At 44.3% G+C, this 20,985-nt stretch overlaps 1 protein-coding gene across 1 annotated transcript; it reads right to left on the bottom strand.

Annotated features, from left to right (window-relative positions):
* Positions 1 to 456: 456 nt before the first annotated feature.
* LOC134612101 (olfactory receptor 6N1-like) lies at positions 457 to 1,413 on the bottom strand. Its single transcript, XM_063456478.1, has one exon. The coding sequence runs from the start codon at positions 1,411 to 1,413 to the stop codon at positions 457 to 459; it is 957 nt and encodes a 318-aa protein (XP_063312548.1).
* Positions 1,414 to 20,985: the final 19,572 nt, after the last annotated feature.

Genomic DNA, 20,985 nt, shown 5'->3' with positions numbered 1-20,985 from the left:
TAACACTACAAGTTACTAAGCACATGGATACATACATTTGTACACACAGTACATACACATACATACAGATTATGAATGAAACCAGAATTTGTTGCATTGAAATCAATTGGAAGAAAACTACAACGGAGGATTTCCTTGCAGTTTTGCTTTTAGGCCCCCATACAAAATTTGACCAGTGGATCAAGTTTTTTCCTTCGGTTTTAGGGGTGAGTACTTAATGAACACATATGCATGGCTGTGTTTATAGTTATGAATACCTTATGGAAGCTTAAAGTTAAATGTATTTATATTAGGGAGTCTGAAATTCCTGCAACCATAAAAGGGTGGTTGAATGAATTAATTAAAAACCATGAATTCATTTTCTTTGAATAAAGACAGCCTACTTATTTAACTTATTTGCAATTTCCACTTTATATTTCTGATCATTTCCCTAAGGATTAAATATATACTTTTAACTTAATCTTGTGAGTTTATTTTGGTCTTCCTTCCAAGTAATTTCTTCAAAGCATTTTTTATCTCATCATTCCTTAAGCTGTAGATTAATGGGTTCATTGTCGGGGTTAACACTGAATAAAATAGAGAAGTTATTTTATCAAGATCCAAATTAGTTTTGGAGCTGGGACGTATGTACATAAAACTGATTGACCCATAATATATTAGAACAACAGTTAAGTGTGCAGCACATGTGGAAAAGGTCTTTTTCTTACTGGCTGGTGATGGAGCATCAAGAATAGTCAAAGCAATTTGTACGTAAGACAAAATAATTATTGGAAATGAACCGATGATGACTACACTTGCTATAAATGTGAAAAATAGCTGAAGTCTCTGGATGTCACTGCAAGATAGTTGGATCACTGGTGAAATATCACAGAAAAAATGGTTGATAACATGAGACTTGCAAAATGGAAGCCTGGAGATTATACCAACTGGAAGAATAACGGCAAGGAAACCACTTATCCAACATCCCAATACCAAGAGTCTACAGCATTTCTCAGTCATTATAACATAGTATCTTAAGGGATTGCAGATGGCCACATAACGATCATAGGACATGATTGTAAGAAGAAAGGACTCAGTGATTCCAACAGCTAAGAAAACATACATCTGTGTCATACACCCTAGAAAGGAAATCGTATTTTTGTTTGAGAGAATAATGGTCAGCATTTTAGGTAAGACAATTGATGCACAAGAGATGTCTACCAAGGAAAGAAAGCCAATGAAATAGTACATTGGTTTATTTAGGTGAGAGTCTATTCTCGTTACTATAATTATGAGCATATTCTCAACCGCATTGATTACATAAATGATTAACATGATCAAGAATGAGGTTACAGGTGCTTTGTTGAGAGCAGGAAAGCCAAGGAAGGTAAATTCATGTTCATTGGTAAAATTATATATTTCATCACTTTTCATCACGCAGTCGTTATTTCTTATTTGCCATCATTGCTGTTGGGAATACTATAAAATTATTTAACTGTAAATTAAAAATGTTATTTAAGAAAGCACTGTGCATGACTTTTGCAGAGCATCGTAATATATACCATCTGTAATGTTAAATTTAATGAAAACATATGTTGGAGAAGAATTTCAAAGTGTTAGATACTTCTGCATCTCAATTTTTGAAATTTGGCACAATTTATTAAATCTGTCAGATTGTTTTCATCTGCTGTTTCTTTTGCACCATTTCCATCATTTTTGAGTATACTTAGGCAAGAAAAGGTATGTTAACCTTAAGAATGAGTTGATTTTCTAGATTAATTGGTCATGAAATGTAATTACATCTTCATCACAGTCACAAGTATAGAAAAACAAGCTCAGCTCAGCTCAGCTCAGTTCAGTTCAGTAATGTTCTAGTCTGGTGTGAAAAGCATGTCCTTGGGGTCAAGGTCTGGTCTCTGACTGGGCCACTCCAAAGGGTGGATTTTTTTGGGGGGGAATTAATTATCTAGTGGATTACTTTGATGTTTAGGATGACAGTACTGATGCATTATCCAACTTCTACTGAGCTTCAGCTGGTGTACAACCACCCTGATTTTATCGTGTAGGATATCTTGATAAACTTGGGAATTTATTTTTTAATGGTAGCATGTGGTACAGTCACCAATGTAGAAAATATCCACAAACCATGATTATCCCTACACAATAGTTAAGCAGTGGGATGGTGTTTTGCTGCTAGTATGCAACTGCTTAAAATACACACATTCTTTTGGCAGAAAATTGGCACTAAGTGCTTTACATGAAAGGAAGGAAACTTTGATGGCAAAATAAATGGGCATTGCAACTGATGACTATCCGCATATGAGAACATTGGCCACACTACTTGAAGATCAAGAAAAAGATCCACCCCTCACTAATTTAAAACCACAGAGTTGGTATATCCCCAACTTCAAAGAGGTGATGAATATCGATCTTTTTATCCAAATGACCACTGACAAAATAGAACAACTACCTCTTGACAGATCACCACAAATTAGCAATTTGTCATATGATGAAAATCTTGCACTAAAAGAATTGAGATCCAAAAATGATCTCCTAATAAAACCATCAGATAAATGGGGAAATATTGTGTTACTTGAAAAAGAAAAATATGTGTATGACCCATCTTCAAGACACATCATGTTTTAAGAAACTTTCGGTTTGAGTATTTAAAAATACTCAAACTAATACTGACTCAAGCAAGGGATAATGAAATAATAACTCAAGATGAGTTTCAATTTTTATTACCCAACAACGCACCTACAGTTGCAACATTCTACTGTTTACCTAAGATCCATAAATATGCTACAAATACACCAGGTAGACCAATAATCTCAGGCAACAATTCCCTCACTGAACAAGCAAGTAAATACATGGAGAAAATACACCATCCCTTTGTTACTGATCTACCATCTCATATTCAAGATACTAAACAAACACTGCTTACCCTGGAGAATCTAATTGTTCCCCCCTACACTCTCCTAGCAAGTCTGGATGTGGTCTCTCTGTACAACAACAGTCCCCACAGTGTTGGCCTGGGTGGTACTCAATTTTTCCTAGCAAAATCACCAAAAATTACAATTCAAAAGCTCTTATTGATGGAACTACTGAGTTGTATTCTTACTCACAACTACTTTGTTTTTAATGGCATATATTATCTTCAGACTAGGGGCACAGCTATGGTGACGGCTTGTGCCCCTAGTTATGCCAATCATTATTTAGGCTGGTCGGAAACGACGATTCTTAAAGAAATATTACAAACTTGATACAACAAATTTGTGTTCAGCTAGCATCGTTATATAGACGATGTCCTTTTATTTTGGACTGGCTCTATTACACTGTTTGAAGAACTAGTGACTAAACTCAATACCAACCAAATTGGTCTACAGCTAACACACATTATCAGTGAAGACAGACTTGAATTTCTTGACCTTGTTATCAATCTGTCCCAAGAGGGTGAAATTGAAACAAAACTTTACAGGAAGCCCACCTCATGTAAGAATTTCCTCCATTGGAATAGCCATCACCCCTACAGACTCAAAGCAAGGATCCCATACGGACAGTATTTAAGGGCAAAAATAAATTGTTCAGAGGAGACATTCCTCGAAGAAGCAAAAAACCTGAAAATACGTTTACACAACAAGGCTATCCAAACAGAATCTTAAAACAGGCATACCAGCGAGTCTTAAAAATGGACAGATCAACTAGTCTGAGAAACTACAAGACTCAAAACACTTAACCCAATATAAGATGCATTGGCACATACAATCAGCTTTGGAACCCCATCCACAAAATATTTGCAGAAAAATGGCCAATACTGACTCATGACAAAGATGTGGCTACTAATCTCTCCCAATTGCATAGCATAACTTCACGAAAAGCACAAAACCTATGGGATTTGCTAGTTCACAGCCACCTAGAACTACAGTCACAACCAAAAACTTGGCTACAAGAAACAAAGGGGGTTTACAGATGTGGCAACTGCAAGGCATGTAAATTCATAAAACCATCTAAATCAATGGAATGTACTAACACTAAAAAGATATATCCTCTAAAAGAATTTGCGACCTGTAGCACAAAAAAAGTTGTATATCTGATCACCTGCAGCTGTAAACTACAGTACGTAGGGAAAACCTATCAAGAATTTAGAAGAAGAATTCTCCAACATGTTAATTCAATTACTAATTTAAATGTTTCAACCCCAGTTGCTAACAATGTAAGTTATTTAGGGCCCTCACCCGCCGTGCAGGGGTGGGAGCAGAGGGGGAGGACAGTAGTTCCCCCAGTCCACATTCTTATTTAGGGCCCCCACCCATCGCACAGGGGTGGAGGCAATAGTTTTTTTTTTTTTAATTTTTTACAGTGAGCAGCCACTGGCTGCTCACTGTTTACTAAACACGCCTCTACTCGTGGTATAGCGAGTAGGGGCTGAATTTACTAATACTAAGTAATCTCTACTTAGTATTAGTAAACTTGTCTGAAAGACCAATTTAGGTCTTTCAACCTTTTGGTAGATAGCTCCCTAATACCGTGGGAATTAGGGAGTTATCTACTAAGCGGCTGCTTATTTTATGTTATTTTTAAGTGATTTCCCTATCCACATTTGTTTGCAGGGCACTTGTCCTACTCTTACCCCCATTTTACTTCCTTTTGCAGCTCTATTGCCCTTTCCAGGACTTTTTTAGAGCCATTTTTGTGCCCAAAAGTTCGGGTCCCCATTGACTTCAATGGGGTTTGGGGTCAAGTTCGGGGTCAAGTTCGATCCCGAACCTGGACTTTTTTTTTAAGTTTGGCCAAACCCGCCGGACCTGAACATCCAGGTGTCCGCTTAACTCTAGTCTTCTGAAATAAAAATTTCAGTGGAATTTACTATGAAAAAAAACCTGTTATTTTTATTTCTAGAACACTTTAATACATAGGATCAAAATAATGATTACATTTTGCTGTCACTTTTCAGAACGCTTCATAAAAATCCCTAAATATGCTTTTTGAAAATATCATGACTGAAAGAAGTTAAACAAGACTAATGCATGGGGGACTAGTAAAAATAAATGATTAGATAAGCGGAACAGAGCAAAACACGATTAGTACAAAAAAGTCAGTCCGAAAACAAGAATATAATGCATTCATTCTACAACTATGTATACTTGTTACAGCTCCATCTACTTCTCAAACTGACAAATACCGTAATTATATATGATGAATGATGGCGCAACTCCATAACCTCACATATTTTTCTCGGGAGTAAATCTGCAACTTACCTCAAATGTAATTGCATGTGAATATGGATCATGTTTAAATCCCCTGATAAAAAATAAAAATAAAAAAATAAAACATTTAAGCAAACTCAACAAAATATGGATGTTTATGTTGCATTGGTCTCCAGTATAATTGTAATTACATTAATCTGGATGTGATATGTTAGAAAATATAAGGTAATACTAAAATGCAGAGTTACAATTAATCTTACCTTTGGTGCAATATTGAGCTTAACATTTCATGACAAATCTATTATGAACATTAAGAAAGGGGCTTATAAATGGTTAACAGCCAATAGGTAAAATCCAATTGCTCCTTTGAGATAAAATATTAGCTATCGAGAAAGCTGGTTCCAGAAAATATCTTTTATTGAAACGAGTGAAACTCAAACCCTTCAAAGACTGACTTATATTTATATATGTATATAAGCACGTTCTTTTTTTCATTTGTTTTTGCCATCTGGAGTTTCATGATTCTCTGTAGAATTCATGTAATTCTAAAACCAATTAACATTGTCTCTAATCATGTACTAACATGCTAGCACAGTAATGCTAATTTCAGAAAGCTATAAATTAACATTATAAAAGCTTTGTCAAGCCTATTTTTTGGGTGTGAAAATCTATTTATTTTTTAGCTACAGAAATTAGAGTTTATGATCAATGTACTCCTCTTCAGCACTTTAACCCTCCCAGTGAAAGTAGGCAAACGTTTTGCTAATGGTTTGACAACTTATCTGGTGTCTGTTAGCTCTACTGAGCTAAGTCCTGCAGGGCAGAACTGGCATTATGGCTGAGAGCAAGAGCTAAGCATCTTAGCCACAGAGCTAAGTTCTGTACTGTCCCTACTTTTTCAGTGCTGCAGCTTCCGGGCTGCAGTGGAGATTACCTCAGGTAAGTTTGACATATGCATAGTCGCCTTTCCAGCATATGCCGTATAAAAAACAAACAAACAAAAAGAAGGATACTCAGACACCTTATGTTTAGGAAAATGATCACAGCTTTATTAATAAATAAAATATAAATTATATAATTATATATAAATTATTTAATTATATATTAAATTATTAAAGGTCCAGATGTCAACTATGTTACATCTGGACAAACAACCTGTACCCCAACTTGTTTATCCATCCCCCGCCACAGCTCAGAGCTCAACACCTCAAACTACCTAAGTGCCCCCACCAAAAACGACGCCTGCTGCAATCCCTCCTGAAACCCCAACAACAGAAAGTCAACACCCGCATCAGAGAGGTGAACTCCATTTTGCCTACAATACCCTGCAAGCTGCTCCTCCAAATCCCTATGCCGGACTACAACACCCCGAAACCATTTTACATAAACTGCCATCAGCTTATTCACCTTTCCTCTACTCTTAGCCACTGCCCCGGGGTACCATCTCAGACCAAACGACAACCATGTCAGGGATCAACTGCCTCAACCTCTCCAAATCCCTCTTCATCCTGGTAATTAAGTCTCTCTGAGAAACTAACCCCAAATCATTCCCACCTGCGTGAATTAAAATAATATGCGGCATCTGACATTTGCCAAGCAATCTGAACAGTTGAGAACAGACCCCCCCTGCCAACCAGCCCCCCTTAAACCAAACCACTTAAGTTGCACCATTTAGCACGGAAAGCCCAGCTGCACGCAGTGACAACAAACTGGGGCTCTCCTGTACGCCTAGTACACGTAAGAGAGTCCCAGCAACCAAGCGGTCCAAACTAGGGGAGAAAAACATGTTAACAGAAAACAAAACAACAACAACCCCAATATTTAGACTAAATGGTTGGGCCTCACATAAGTCCTGAATCGTACTAATTCCCATCTCCCAATCTTCTTGACCAGATAATCACCAAAACCCAGCCGAGAAGCCTCTGTCGCAGCCCTGATCCGGAATGAGAGCTTACCAAACTTACGGAATCAGCCGCAGGTGTCCCAATGCCAAACGAATGACCCGGAGGAACTGAAACTTTGATAGTGAAGAACCATCAGCATGTAACAATCAGGGCCGGATTAAGAGCACAGTGGGCCTGGTGCTCACAATTATAATGGGCCTAATTACGGAATCTTATGGACCAAAAACACTAAAACAGTCATACCTCCCAAGCGTCATGTATCTGATGGAGATGGTGCTGGAGGGAAACTCATAGGATGTGGCTATAAGAAAACACATACTCTATGCTAATTTCTCTCTCATTTATGCTTTCATCTTTCAAGTAAATCCATAACCCCTAACAGCAGTGTCCAGTGAAGCAGGAAGTCAATGGGTGGGGTAAAAGGGTGTGCCACTGGTGCAAATCACGTGACAAGACCTGCCAAAAGGGGTGAACATGCCCAAAAAGGGGGCATGTCTGTCCAAAGAATTGGAAGGTCAGCCTGGCATGAATACATGTACAACTAAGGACATACTATGCAGGCAGCACCCTGAGCTTGACATAAATGTGTCTAATGATGCGCTCACTCCATGCTTTCTAAGGACTGTCCCCTAGCACTCGCTGGTCCACTTGTCTCCTTACCTTCTTACTAGCAGCCAGAAGTTCCTGGTATATAGTCTGAGACAGAAAAAAGGTGTATATAGTGAGTGTAGAAGAAAGGGGACATGCCACAGTGTTAGAGAGACCAACGTCTGCATTACCTAAACTAATTTTAATGTCAGCCAGTCCACACAAGTTTTGTTCCCATACATCCCTCTTAAGCTTCCAAACTTAAAGGGACACTATAGTCACCAGAACAACTACAGCTTATTGTATTTGTTCTGGTAAGTAGAATCATTACATTCAGGCTTTTTGCAGTAAACACTGTCTTTTCAGAGAAAATAACTCCACTGGCCGCTCCTTAGATAGCTGCTAGAGGTGCTTCCTGGGGCAGTACTGCCTAGTGTGCAACACTGTCATTCAGTGTCTCCACCCTCTGCATGCAGACACTGAACTTTCCTCATAGAGATGCATTGATTACATTTATCTTTATGAGGAGATGCTGATTGGCCAGGGCTATGTTGGACTTGTGCTTGCTTTGCCCCTGATCTGCCTAGTTGACGGTCTCAGACAATCCTATGGGGAAGTATTGTAATTTGCTCAGACCACCACTTCTGAGCCAGCAGCTGCAGACTTTAATACAAGTAATATTTTACTATATTTAGGGAGGCAAGAAGGGGCCAGGGTGGTGGTTTTAACATAATAGGGTCAGAAATACATGATTGTGTTCCTGACCCTATAGTGCTCATTTAAGCAAGAGTATGTAAAGAGTAGTTAAGGTTGCCACCTTTCTTGGAAAAAAATGCCAGCCTTAATCATTTGTATAATTAATTAGTTATGCGTTACATCACATGATGTAAATCACAAAGAGTGACATCAGAGAAAATTCTGTAAAATCACCAACAAACTACTCACAATTTGATTCTGATGTATAGATGGATTGCTCCCAGTGTCTCCCTGTCTCCCAGTGTCTCAGTCTCGCAAGTCACCCAGTGTCTCAGTGTCCCTATGTATCACAGTGTCAGTGTCCCCATGTTGCCCAGTCCCCTAGTCTCCCAGTGTCTGTGTCCCCATTTCTCCCAGTGTCCCAATGTCTCAGTGTGTCCCCATGTCACTAGGATACTGGGGACACTGAGAGACCCAGGGACACAGAGACATGGGGACACTGAGACATTTAGGGAAACTGGGAGAAATGGGGACACTGAGACACTAGGGACACAGAGACATGGGAACACAGACACTGGAAGACTAGGGGACACTGGCTGGGAGACAGACACTTGGGGACAGTTGTGGACATAGACAAGTGGACACTGGGACATATAGGGACACAGGGAGACGTGGGGACACCAGGCACACTGAGACACTAGGAACGCAGACACTGGGAGACATGGAGACACTGAAACATTTGGGGACACTAAGACACTAGGGACACAGACACTGGGAGACTAGGGGACACTGGGAGACTAGGGGACACTGGGAGACTAGGGGATACTGGGAGACTAAGGGACACTGGCTTGGAGACAGACACTTGGGTAGACATGGGGACAGTTGTGGACATAGACATGGGGACACTGGGACATATAGGGACACTGTGACACATGGGGACACTAGGCACACTGAGAGACATGGGACAAAAACACTGGGAGACTTGGGGACACTGAGACACTAGGGACACTGGCTGGGGGACATGGGAACATAGTGTCTCCGTGTCCCAATGTCTCAGTGTCTCCCAATGTCTCTATGTCTCACAGTGTCCCCATGTGTCTCAGTGTCCCCTAGTGTCTCAGTGTCCCCAAGTGTATCAGTGTCCCCAGGTCTCCCAGTGTCTGTGTCCCCATGTGTCCTAGTGTCTGTGTCCCCATGTGTCCCCTAGTGTCTGTGTCCCCTAGTGTCTGTGTCCCCTAGTGTCTCAGTGTCCCCATATGTCCCCAAGTGTCTCAGTGTCCCCTAGTGTCTCAGTGTCCCCATGTTTTCCAGTGTCCCCAAGTGTCTCAGTGTTCCCAGGTCTCCCAGTGTCTGTGTCCTAGTGTCTCAGTGTCCCCTAGTGTCTGTGTCCCCTAGTGTCTGTGTCCCCATATGTCCCCTAGTGTCTGTGTCCCCATGTGTCCCTTAGTGTCTGTGTCCCCATGTGTCCCTTAGTGTCTCATGTGTCCCTGCTGCCTTTCCCCCATCCCTCACTTACCTGAGCTGTAGAGCTGCTGTCTGGACTCTGTGCTGTTTAGCTGCTCCCCTACGGATCAGTGAGTAGTAGAGAGAGACAGGGATATTCTGTAACTTCCTATTCCTGCCTCTCTCCACACACAGTTACCCCTACTGGCCGGTGCTGGTATTGCAGAGTAATTTCCATTTATTCTTAGAAAATTACCTGCATTTGTATTGCCGGTATTACTGCAATACCAGCACGGCCAGGCAGCCTCAAATACTGGCTGTGCCAGTAAAATACCAGTCAGGTGGCAAACCTAAGAGTAGTGTGTAAAAAAAAAAAAAATAATAATTAAATGGGCCTATTCCATGGGCCTGGTCCTGGACCTGCAGCTCCATCAGCCCCTATATTAATCCGGCCCTGGTAACAATATGGAACCGCCAACCATGGCATGTACTGTCTTAAGGCCCAACCAACAAGACACCCTGCACGCTGCCAACCCCGGCACTGCAAATAGTGTAACAAAAGATCATATTCTGAGAAACAAACACCAACCAACAATCCCTGCAGAATTTCAAACGAAACCGGCCGGCGCAAATCTGGCGATGACCTTCCTCTCCGAAACCCCTTAATAGTGCCTTACCAGAAAATGTTTAGTCAAATCCTTCCAACCGTTGAGTTTAAACAGGGAAGTCAACGCCATCATATTGCACCCAACCACCGAAGGGACGCCCCCTCAGCAAACAACCGGCAGAGGAACCACAACAAAGTGTTGAAACACTCCACCCCCGATACCTGACCCTCAGTACACCCCACAGCAGAGTCCCAGTCCCAAACCATTCCAGTCATTCCAAACCTTTAGGTAGGTGGACGGCGCCAGCGAACCCTTTATGAGTCCCCCAAGCAAGAGGTCCTGGGCCGCCACACATCCTCTAGACACTGCATACCCTCCTCCTCCATGCCCAGAGTTGCCTCCCGGAATCGGTCCCACTGAAATCGAGGAAGCGAATCAGCCACCACATTCAGCAACCCCGGTACATGGCAAGCGCGAAACACTATATTAAACTGCATGCAAACCAACACAAAGTGGTGAAGCAGCCGAATGACAGGAATAGAAGAAGCCGACAACCCATTAAAGGGACACTCCAGGCACCCAGACCACTTCTGCCCATTGGAGTGGTCTGGGTGCCAACTCCCACTACTCCTAACCCTGCAAGTGTAATTATTGCAGTTTTTCATAAACTGCAATAATTACCTTGCAGGGTTAACTCCACCTCTAGTGGCTGTCTTTTAGACAGCCACTAGAGGGAACTTCCTCCTTCATAGCACAGGAAACGTGTGCTAGAGCGTCGCTGGACGTCCTCACGCTGAAAATTATTTTTCAATGCTTTCCTATGGGGAGCGCTAATGCGCATGCGCGGCATTGCCGTGCATATGCATTTGGTCTCCTCGGCCAGTGGGCGCGATCAGTCTCGCCCACCGGCCGACGCAATACAGAGGAGGAGCGGCGCGGAGGAGGAGACAGGTAAGGACTCAGGTAAGTGACTGAAGGGGTTTTCACCCCTTCAGTGCCTGGGGATTGGGGGATGGGAGTGAGAGGGACCCTCCAGTGCCAGGAAAACAGATCGTTTTCCTGGCACTGGAGTTTCCCTTTAACTGCCTCTATCACCAACATATTGTCGGTGAAGAAGATAACTTTTCTGTTGCTCAACAAATGACCACACAACAATAACGCCACCACCAAGGGGAAGCCCCTCCACTCCTCCGGCCATGGCTCCACACACCAATGCCCTGCAAAAAAATGCTCCGAACCCAAGACTCCCCGACGCATCCGTGAATAGTTCCAGTTCAGGCGAAGACACTGTTGGTTACCGAAAGTACACCCGACCATTAAAATCCCCCCAAAAAACACCCAGACATCCAGATCGGCCTTCATGGAGGTCGATACCCGCACGAAATGATGGGGGGAAGCAACCCCGCTAGTAGTTTTGCACAGGAACCTGTGAAAAACCTGCCCCATGGGGATAATCCAGCATGCAAAATTTAGCCGGCCCACCAATGACTGAAGTTCCCACAAGGTAACCTTTTTGACCCCTGCACTTCTGCCACTGCCTGCTGGAGAACCAGCAATTTATCGTCCGGCAACCTCCACTCACCCAGGACCGAATCTATCTCCAGGCCCAAGAAACACAAACAAGTTCTTGGTCCAATTGTCTTGTCACCTGCCATTGATATCCCGAACACACTCGCCACCCATTCCAGAGTCCTCAATCCTATCCGACACCCCTCTGACCCCGCCGGACCAACGTAAAGGAAATTGTCAAGGTTATGTACCACAGATTTGGTGCCCGCCTCCACCTTGACCACCCATTCCAAAAAAGTGCTGAACTTTTTGAAATACGCACAGGAGATTGAACACATGGGAAGACATAGGTCGACAAAGTACTGCCCCTCAAAAAAACAGCCCAACAGATGATATTTTGGGCCGCCTCCATGTCAGCCTTAGCCAGCAAAGCCTTTTACCTGCGCACCGAATCAACTCGACCGATTGGTCGAATGATGCATACGACACAGAGCAGAGTGACTTGACAATATCATGATCCGTGTTGGTACGATAGATGATGAATGAGCCGGTACTTACCGGATTCCTTCTTGGGCACCACCCCCAACAGTGAAACCCTAAGATCGTGGGGGCTCCCCAAACGGCCCCGACATCCTCCCCAACTGTACTTGCTTAAGCAGCTTGTCCTGCACCACATCTGGAAAGTCTCCCACCGACTTCAAATTGAGTAGATGACGTACGACCACCCAATCCCGGAATGGAACAACGAATCCCTCCGTGTACCCAACCTGCAGCAGTGCCACTTCTTCCCGACAAACCTAGCTGCTTAGCCATGGCAACGTTGTCTACCTTCACCAGTGACAACCTCAGCGGTACAGGATGACACGGCTGCTCCCGGTGCACCCCCTCTGGCAGCCGCCTTACCTCGCTTGAAACAACGACTGAATCCATGAGCGCCCCCGCACCCAGAACATTCATGCTTGTAACGGGATGCAGCCCCCCATTTGCACTGGCTATCATTGAAAAGCCAGCAGAATCCCTTCTTGTGAACGGCTGACGAGGGAGAAGTCGTACCCGTGCCAGTCCCGGACTGAAAGGGTGATGCCTTCCCCAATCCTCACTCCTAGTCTGCCACCCCCTTGCCCTGGGGCCCACACCTGACCAAAACTAGCACTCCTGTCTGATCCCCCCACTCCAAGACTCCAGAAAAGACTTCAGACCCTCCAAAAGGAGTAACAGTCGATAACTCACGAACCTCTGGCCATCACAGGCCGAGGGCCACATCTCTTCATCCGACGTACAAGCCTGGGCATGACAGTGCCTCCAGCCACCTTGGTGACCTGGAATGAGAAAGCACTGTGGGTAGGCCGTGCGACCTGTCTACCACAGTGCCGGGACCCCTTCAATATGTCCCCAGCCCACCTGTCGTCCTGTCCATTGGGGCCGTGGCCGCTTCTTTCAGCCCACAACCTGGAACTCCTACTAGAGAAAACAGACCGGCTCTGCCAGCCTCCCGTGTTCTAATAGGGGACTGTCCATGCCTATGAGCCCCGGATGAGCCCCTGCTGTAACTGTGCCCACAGACACTGTGACCGCTCCTGTGATCCGTGCCTGCTAGCGTCCACTGTGGGCACAACGTGCCTGTCCTGAGTGCGGCGCTGAAAGCCCACGTGTTCGGGACAGAAGTTCGACCACCTGTCCTGCACCTTGCGAGGTGTGGAAAATCTCCTGCCCTCGTCCTGGCTCTGGTCCCTTGTCCTCACTGCCCACTGCTGGCTACTCCTGCTCCCCTCTGGCAAACTGACCGCAACCTGGGAGGTGACCCTGGGGACATGCTCCATTCCCGAGACCTGCCGAGGGTGAGGGAGACCCGCCTATCAGCAGCATGGGACCCTGCCTTGACCTGAGCAACTAAGGCAAGGGCACTCTCTGCCCACCCACTGCCCAAAGACTGTGCACCCGCCAGTATGGGGGGATGTCTCACCGAGCCTGAGACCAGCTGCCGTTCCTCCATGACCAACCGCATTCCCAGCACCTTTGCCAGTGGAACTCCTGTGCACCTGAGACATCCTGCATACCCATTCCGTCTGAACAGCCATATGCACCAACCTGGATTTGTGGGCCGAACCAGCAACCGCATCCGTACAAGCCTGTTCACAGCACGAACGGCCCCTCCAAGCCCAGCCCAGCAGATTTCTCTTGTACCTCTGTGTGTCCATCCCGTTTACTGGAACCAGCATTCACCTGGTTGCGGCCCGAACGTTCGACAATTTAGTAATTTGCCTGTTCGCGGACCCTTCCGTTCACCACTTCCAGTCATCACCTGTTCGTGGCTCCAAAGGCTTCTTGCTCCGGAACGCGGCCGTTCGCAGCCTGATTGTTCGCACACTCCCTAATGTTCGCAAACTTCCCCAGGCTCCTGTTCACCACTGTCCGCCGATGTCTGTTTGCAGCCTGAATGTCCTGGTCCTTCACGGCCCGAATGTGATGACACAACCTCGTTCCTAAGCATCCTCACAGTGCAGGCGGTCGTATGGCGATGCTGGCTGTAAGCTTCCAAACTCCCAGGCTTCCTGCTGGCCTCCACTGCCTCCTGCCCAGCTGGCAGTGATGGGCTCGCCCTCCTATGCCCAGTGGATCCTTCTCCAGGGCTCAAACATTGCGGTTGTTGGGTCCGCCGAGCCGGTCATCCAGGCCTCGGCTCGGCCATTGTTGTGGACCCCAGGGCCTCTCCTAGTAATTTCTGGAGCCAGGCGACTCCTATCTGCTGGACCGCAGCACGCACACCAACCAGCCAAGCTTCCATTCTTCAAGACAACAGCACCTGAAAGACAGAAAAACAAGACACCACACAGACCTGCGACAAAACAGGTAAGTGAGGATTAATTATGGCCTTTGTTCTAAAATGGCCACTATATGTACTCCCATAATCTAAAACCTGACCCCCACATTCTATAACCAAACCCCCACATTAACACCTCCTATAACTGTCTCCTAGTCATGTCAAGGCCAATTCCACTTAGCTGCGCTGCTCCATGGGCTTCAGTCTAACTGTTTGCAAATTGTTTAAATATTCACACTAAGAGGATGCACCGCATGCACCACTCTGGTTATAGTTGTGCCTGGAGTTTTACAAGAATCAGAAAAAAAAAAGACAAGTTAACATTAAATATGAATTTCTATGCTTCGGCTCGCCTGCACCACTGATTGTAGTCCTCTCTACATTTCTGTCCTCTCCATTGATATTTCTTTCCATTCTGCCCTAAATACTGGTCTCTACCCTCCCACCTCTCTTTGCCCCCAGTCTTTCAAGCTGGTCCTGTTTATACCTGGTTTATTTAGCTCAGTGAAGCTAACTGAAAAGGCAGTAATTGTCCAGAGCACCTACCTTGCAAACTTCTCATTGAGCTGTATTAGGCAGTCTGTGATTGGGCAGCCACAGTAAGTCTGGGAAGGGCCTGCAAAGGTAGCAGACAAGAAAATTGCAGCTTTTGCAAATTGTTTTTAGACATACCCCCAATGAAAAATGCATACTTAAATGCATGCATGTTTTCATTTAGGGTATATCAACAAAACAAATTTTTTTCTGTGGGCAATGAAGTGTCCCTTTAAGCTCAAAAGCGTACATTATATGTACCGAAAATAGGGACTCCCTATAGGGTATGTGCTTACTCTGTCTACTGGGAAATGTGTCTCTGCATTTATAATTATTTCCACATTGGTCCATAGAGTAGGGTAAAAAACAGTGACCACTACTTGGGGGTATCCACTTCCATGGGTCTAAGACTGATTGGGTCATAGGGTCATCAAGGCCTCTGGTCCTAATGCAAAATCTTAAAAAAAAAAAAAAAAAGACAAATGACTGAAGATCAAGCATTTATTTGCAGGAAGATCATGGCATGAAAATCAATAGCTATTTTTTTCACTATGTGACTAAAGGGATAGACAAAGGAGGAGCAGAGGCATACCTATGGCACCCTGGGAGGATTTAGTATTAGCATCCCCTCTTAACTATCTAAGTCATAGACCCCTACTTATTGTAGGGGTCATGGTGCAGTGAAGCTATTTGCTTCCAAAGCCCATCCACGTTAATGGGTATAAAAAACAACAAAAAAAACTGCTCAGGCACTGATGTTGGATGTGAAGGTCTTGCTTCCAATTGGCATTACGATGTATCCCAAAGGTGCTCAGTGGGATTGAGGTCAAGCCTCTGTGCGGGCCACTCAGATTCCTCTTCACCAGAATCATTAAATTATATCTTCATAGATCTCACATAGGTTTAAAGGTGCGCCGGAAAGGGTATTCTTTAAACTGTTGCCACAATATTGGAAGCACATGTTTTTTTAAAATGTCTTTGCTTCCAGTAGCATTAAGATGACCATTCACTGGAACAATCAGGCCTTCCCCATACCTGTAAAAACAACCCAGCTCATTATCCCTCCTCGCCATTCCCTTCGCATTTACTCTTTATTTATACTTCTTTATGTGACCTGATGCATAACATTGTGTGGTTATCAAAACTGATGTCGGGTGACATGAAAGTTCAGCAGGTACATAGACAGCCATGATCAAATAGCACCATGCTCAGGACAGCAGGTATTGGTGTTTGCTAATGATGGCTTGAACACTAAAGCCGATGGAAAACAACACTCAGCAACTAGAATAAGAAAATGGAGAGAAACAGGAGAGATAATCTGTTCCAATATATAGAATAAAAAATAAAAAACTTTATTAAACAAATACTAAACTACACGGAACAAACATATGTATCAATATAGATACTACAATATACCGCATACAGAGGATATAATGTGGCAAAAGTCTCTATTATACTAAATAGACATGGGTAAAGATAATGTGCAGAGAGAGGAAATAACAAGGAAATATAAAATACTGGGTGAGAGACAAAAAACTCTGGGGTCTGTAAATACAACCCAAGTGAAATAGCTGGAGAAAAACTAGATATGTTGACACAGAAGATATGATTAGTAACAAAATCAATGCCACAATGATACAATGGTTAGTGCCCTAATCTGTATCTATTTGATGCGGCAATACTGTGTAAGTCTAAAGTGTCACAATATCTAGTGTTCGCTCTCAATGGCCGATATCTGTAGAGTAACAGTTCAGAAATCAGGTGAACCTAAGCAGTCACCAGAGCACACTAAAGAGCACACTAAATTGGCTAAATACAACATATCCCATATGTGTCGACTGGAGATGAAATTAGATATCCTAAGAAAATGGAGAGCACATGATGTATAAGGGATGTTATATTGAAAGAGGGACTGAGGCAGGTTATTCATTTATAGGCTTCAGCCACTGCATTATTGCATTATTTGTATATATAAAGGGACACTCCACTGCCCAAATGCAAAATATATAAAATTACTGTTTAGTTGATATACCCCAAATGAAAACTTGCTTGGAGTTATATCTAAAAACAGCTCGCAAAAACTGCAGATCTCATTTTTAAAGAAAACATGAGTGATCAGGCAAAACATTTCTTTTATTTCTTATGGAATTCATAAGAAACTGTAGATTATAAAGAATTGTCCAATCATAAAACAAAACATGGCAACAAAGAAAAAATGAAATTACCCCTGTTCAAAAGTCTGCATATCCTTCCTTTAGGATCAATGACTACATGCAGTCTTTTGTTATAGTTCAGGGAACACTCTAGAAAGTAGTGTGTAAAATCCAGGAGCTGGCTTGTGATAATAGCTCAAATATAGTAATGCAGGATCACTTGAATAGATAGTTCACTAAAATGATGATGCAGAAGTGCAAATATGAGGTAAATGAGTGAATACGTTAATGGGTACTATGCCTTTAAGAGATAAAAGTTAGAATCAGAAATCAGAGCAGGAAGAAAAGCAAATGGAAAGTATCAGGAGATATAAAAGCAAATGAATAAATAGGATAGGAGGAGTAAAAACATATAAATGAATAAAAATAGATAAGTAAAATACAAGTCACTGAGTGGAAAATAAATTGATCAATGAGTATGCAATAAATAAATTTGCAGTGCAAGTATCTCTATCCCTGATCCAATACAGGGTAGCTGATGCTTGCTCTAAGTAATATACTTTGTAATAAACAAAGATGAAAGTGAAACAAATCTTCAATATTGTAGCAATGCAGTATAGGGAGCTGTATGCTATGGCAATACACACAATGTATCGCTGTGGATTGAAAGCAATGGTGAAAACTGGATGTAGATATAAAAAAAAAACTGTTTATTAGACAAAATATAAAATAAATATTAAAAGTATTAAAAATATATCAAAAATATAAAAAACACAGATCAGTAATAGTTCATAGGATGGTTACCAGTCTTATGAAAGTGAGAAGTGTGCAGGAACCTTCAAATTCTGCTAGTATGGATGCATATTGTGTTGACAGGTTGCTTCCTGAGTTCCAACTGCCGGTGAGGATGGCGTGAGTCTGACAGTGCATCCCGGCAGAATCCTCACTTCGGGGATGTACACAACAGTTCGGTTCAAAGGGTTTCTGCTGGTAGATGATGACTGAATCTGTATCCTGATAGAGAGGCTGTCTTACCTGTTTCATAGGAGAACACCCTACTTCTTCAGAGACGGAATATGGGTTAGATTCTGCTGGTGATGCATCGGCCCACTGAGCTATCTCACCGACAATGATAGTGAACCTTCCTGAACTACCTGATATACATGCGACACATCACTTCCAGTCACAGATCGAAAGTAACAGGAAGCAATACATGTTTTCTAAACTCACCAATGGCAATTGATATGCTAATTTAGACTTGAAAGGAAGCCAATGAATATTGCTATACATTTGTGTTCATTGTTAATTGTATTAATTATTTGCCTATATAAACTGATGTTAAGTATTCACAAACCACACTTCTGATGAAACCTCCAGGGTGAAACGTGTAACGTGTGGCTCTGACTTCTATTTGGATTGCTTTATATATATATATATATATATATATATATATATATATATATATATATATAAAAAGTAGAAATGCTTCAGACTTGAGAAAGGGAGGTTCTCCCGAAAGCTTGTCATTAAAAAATTCTGTTAGTCCAATAAAAAAGGTATTACAAGATACAAATGCTATCTGTTTTTTACACACATATATATATATATATATATATATATATATATAAAAGGTCATAGGCCTGAATTTGTGGGAGGAGTTTTCCCAATATAAGCTCTACGCCCCTGCTTACCTATGCTGGTTCCTGTTAGAGCGACATTGCCACGACAACCAACACTTCAGTTTTTTCGGCCTCCCCAGTTGTTCCAGCAGCCACGGACTCGGCTTCAGCCTTTCCGACCAGGTCTGCAACTCCCCAAACCGGCTTGCAGCTTTATTTGGGGCCCCAACCGCCCGCAGGGCCTTTGACCTGGTTCCTGATCCTGACACTGGCTTACGGCCTCTAGACGCGGCACGCACACGTATCTCTCATAACCGCTAACCCCGGGTCTCTGAGATCTTGGAGCATTCCTAAATTGGCAGCAGAACTATGGAGTTTCTGTTTCCTGTACCCGGCCGGACTCACAGGAAGTGCACACTCAGTGTGCACCTTCCTATCACTCCGGCCAGGCACCGCGGACAGCAGAGCAGCTCGGCCACGCTACAGTGGAGGGGGGAGTAAGAAGAGAGGGGGGGGTAAGAAGAGAGGGAGGGAGAGGTAAGAAGAGAGGGGGAGGTAAGAAGAGAGGGAGGGGTGTTAAGAAGAGAGGGAGGGGGGAGTAAGAAGAGAGGGAGGGGGGAGTAAGAAGAGGGGGAGGGGGGGAGTAAGAAGAGAGGGAGGGGGAGTAATAAGGGGGGTAAGAAGAGAGGGAGGGGAATGGGGTAAGAAGAGGAGAAGGGGGGAGTAAGAAGAGGGGGGAGGGGGGTAAGAAGAAGATGGGGGAGTAAGAAGAGAGGGAGGGGGAGTAAGAAGGAGGGTAAGAAGAAGGGGGGTAAGAAGAAGGGGGGTAAGAAGAGGGAGAGGGGGAGTAAGAAGAGGGGGAGGGGGGTAAGAAGAAGAGGGGGGAGTAAGAAGAGAGGGAGAGGAAGTAAGAAGAGGGGGAGGGGGGAGTAAGAAGGGGGTAAGAAGAAGGGGGTAAGAAGGGGGAGGGCGTATGACGAGAGGGAGGGGGGAGTAAGAAGAGAGGGAGGGGGAGTAAGAAGGGGGTAAGAAGAGGGGGAGGGGAGTAAGAAGAGGGGGAGGGGAGAGGGGGTAAGAAGGGGGAGGGGGTAAGACGAGAGGGAGGGGGGAGTAAGAAGAGAGGGAGGGGGAGTAAGAAGGGGGTTAGAAGTGGGGGAGGGGGAGTAAGAAGAGGGGGAGGGGGGGAGTAAGAAGACGGGGGATGGGGGAGTAAGAAGAGGGAGGAGTAAGAAGAGGTGGGAGTAAGAAGAGGGGGAGGTGGGAGTAAGAAGAGGGCGAGGGGGGAGTAAGAAGAGGGGGGATCGGGGAGTAAGAAGAGGGAGGAGTAAGAAGAGGTGGAAGTAAGAAGAGTGGGAGGTGGGAGTAAGAAGAGGGGGAGGTGGGAGTAAGAAGAGGGGGAGGGGGCAGTAAGAAGAGGGGGAGGGAGGAGTAAGAAGAGGGGGGAGTAAGAAGGGGGGTAAGAAGAGAGGGAGGTAGGAGTAAGAAGAGGGGGGGAGTAAGAAGAGGGGGAGGGGGGAGTAAGAAGAGAGGGAGGGGGGAGTAAGAAGAGAGGGAGGGGGAGTAAGAAGGGGGTAAGAAGAGGGGGAGGGGGGTAAGAAAAGAGGAGGGGGAGGGGAGTAAGAAGGGGGGAAGAAGAGGGGGGAGGGGGTAATAAGAGGGGGGGAGTAAGAAGAGGGGGGGGAGTAAGAAGGGGGGTAACAAGAGAGGGAGGGGGGAGTAAGACAAGGGCAATTGCCTCCCCCCTCCCCTCCCCTGTCCGCAGGCACCGTGCGGGCAGCCGGCAGGGGAGGGAGGAAGAGAGGACCCGGGAGCTCAGCCTGCAGCTCCTCTGGGTCCTTCTTGCGCGAGCACAGATCGTTGCCGCGGTTAACACGTTAACGTTATGGCTTTTGCGAGAGTAAACTCTAGCCCTGGAGCTACGGGC

Source organism: Pelobates fuscus, chromosome 5 (genome assembly GCF_036172605.1).
Source record: "Pelobates fuscus isolate aPelFus1 chromosome 5, aPelFus1.pri, whole genome shotgun sequence".
NCBI lineage: Eukaryota > Metazoa > Chordata > Amphibia > Anura > Pelobatidae > Pelobates > Pelobates fuscus.
Note: the sequence above shows the minus strand (reverse complement) of the source record. Positions and strands in the feature narration are given on the sequence as shown.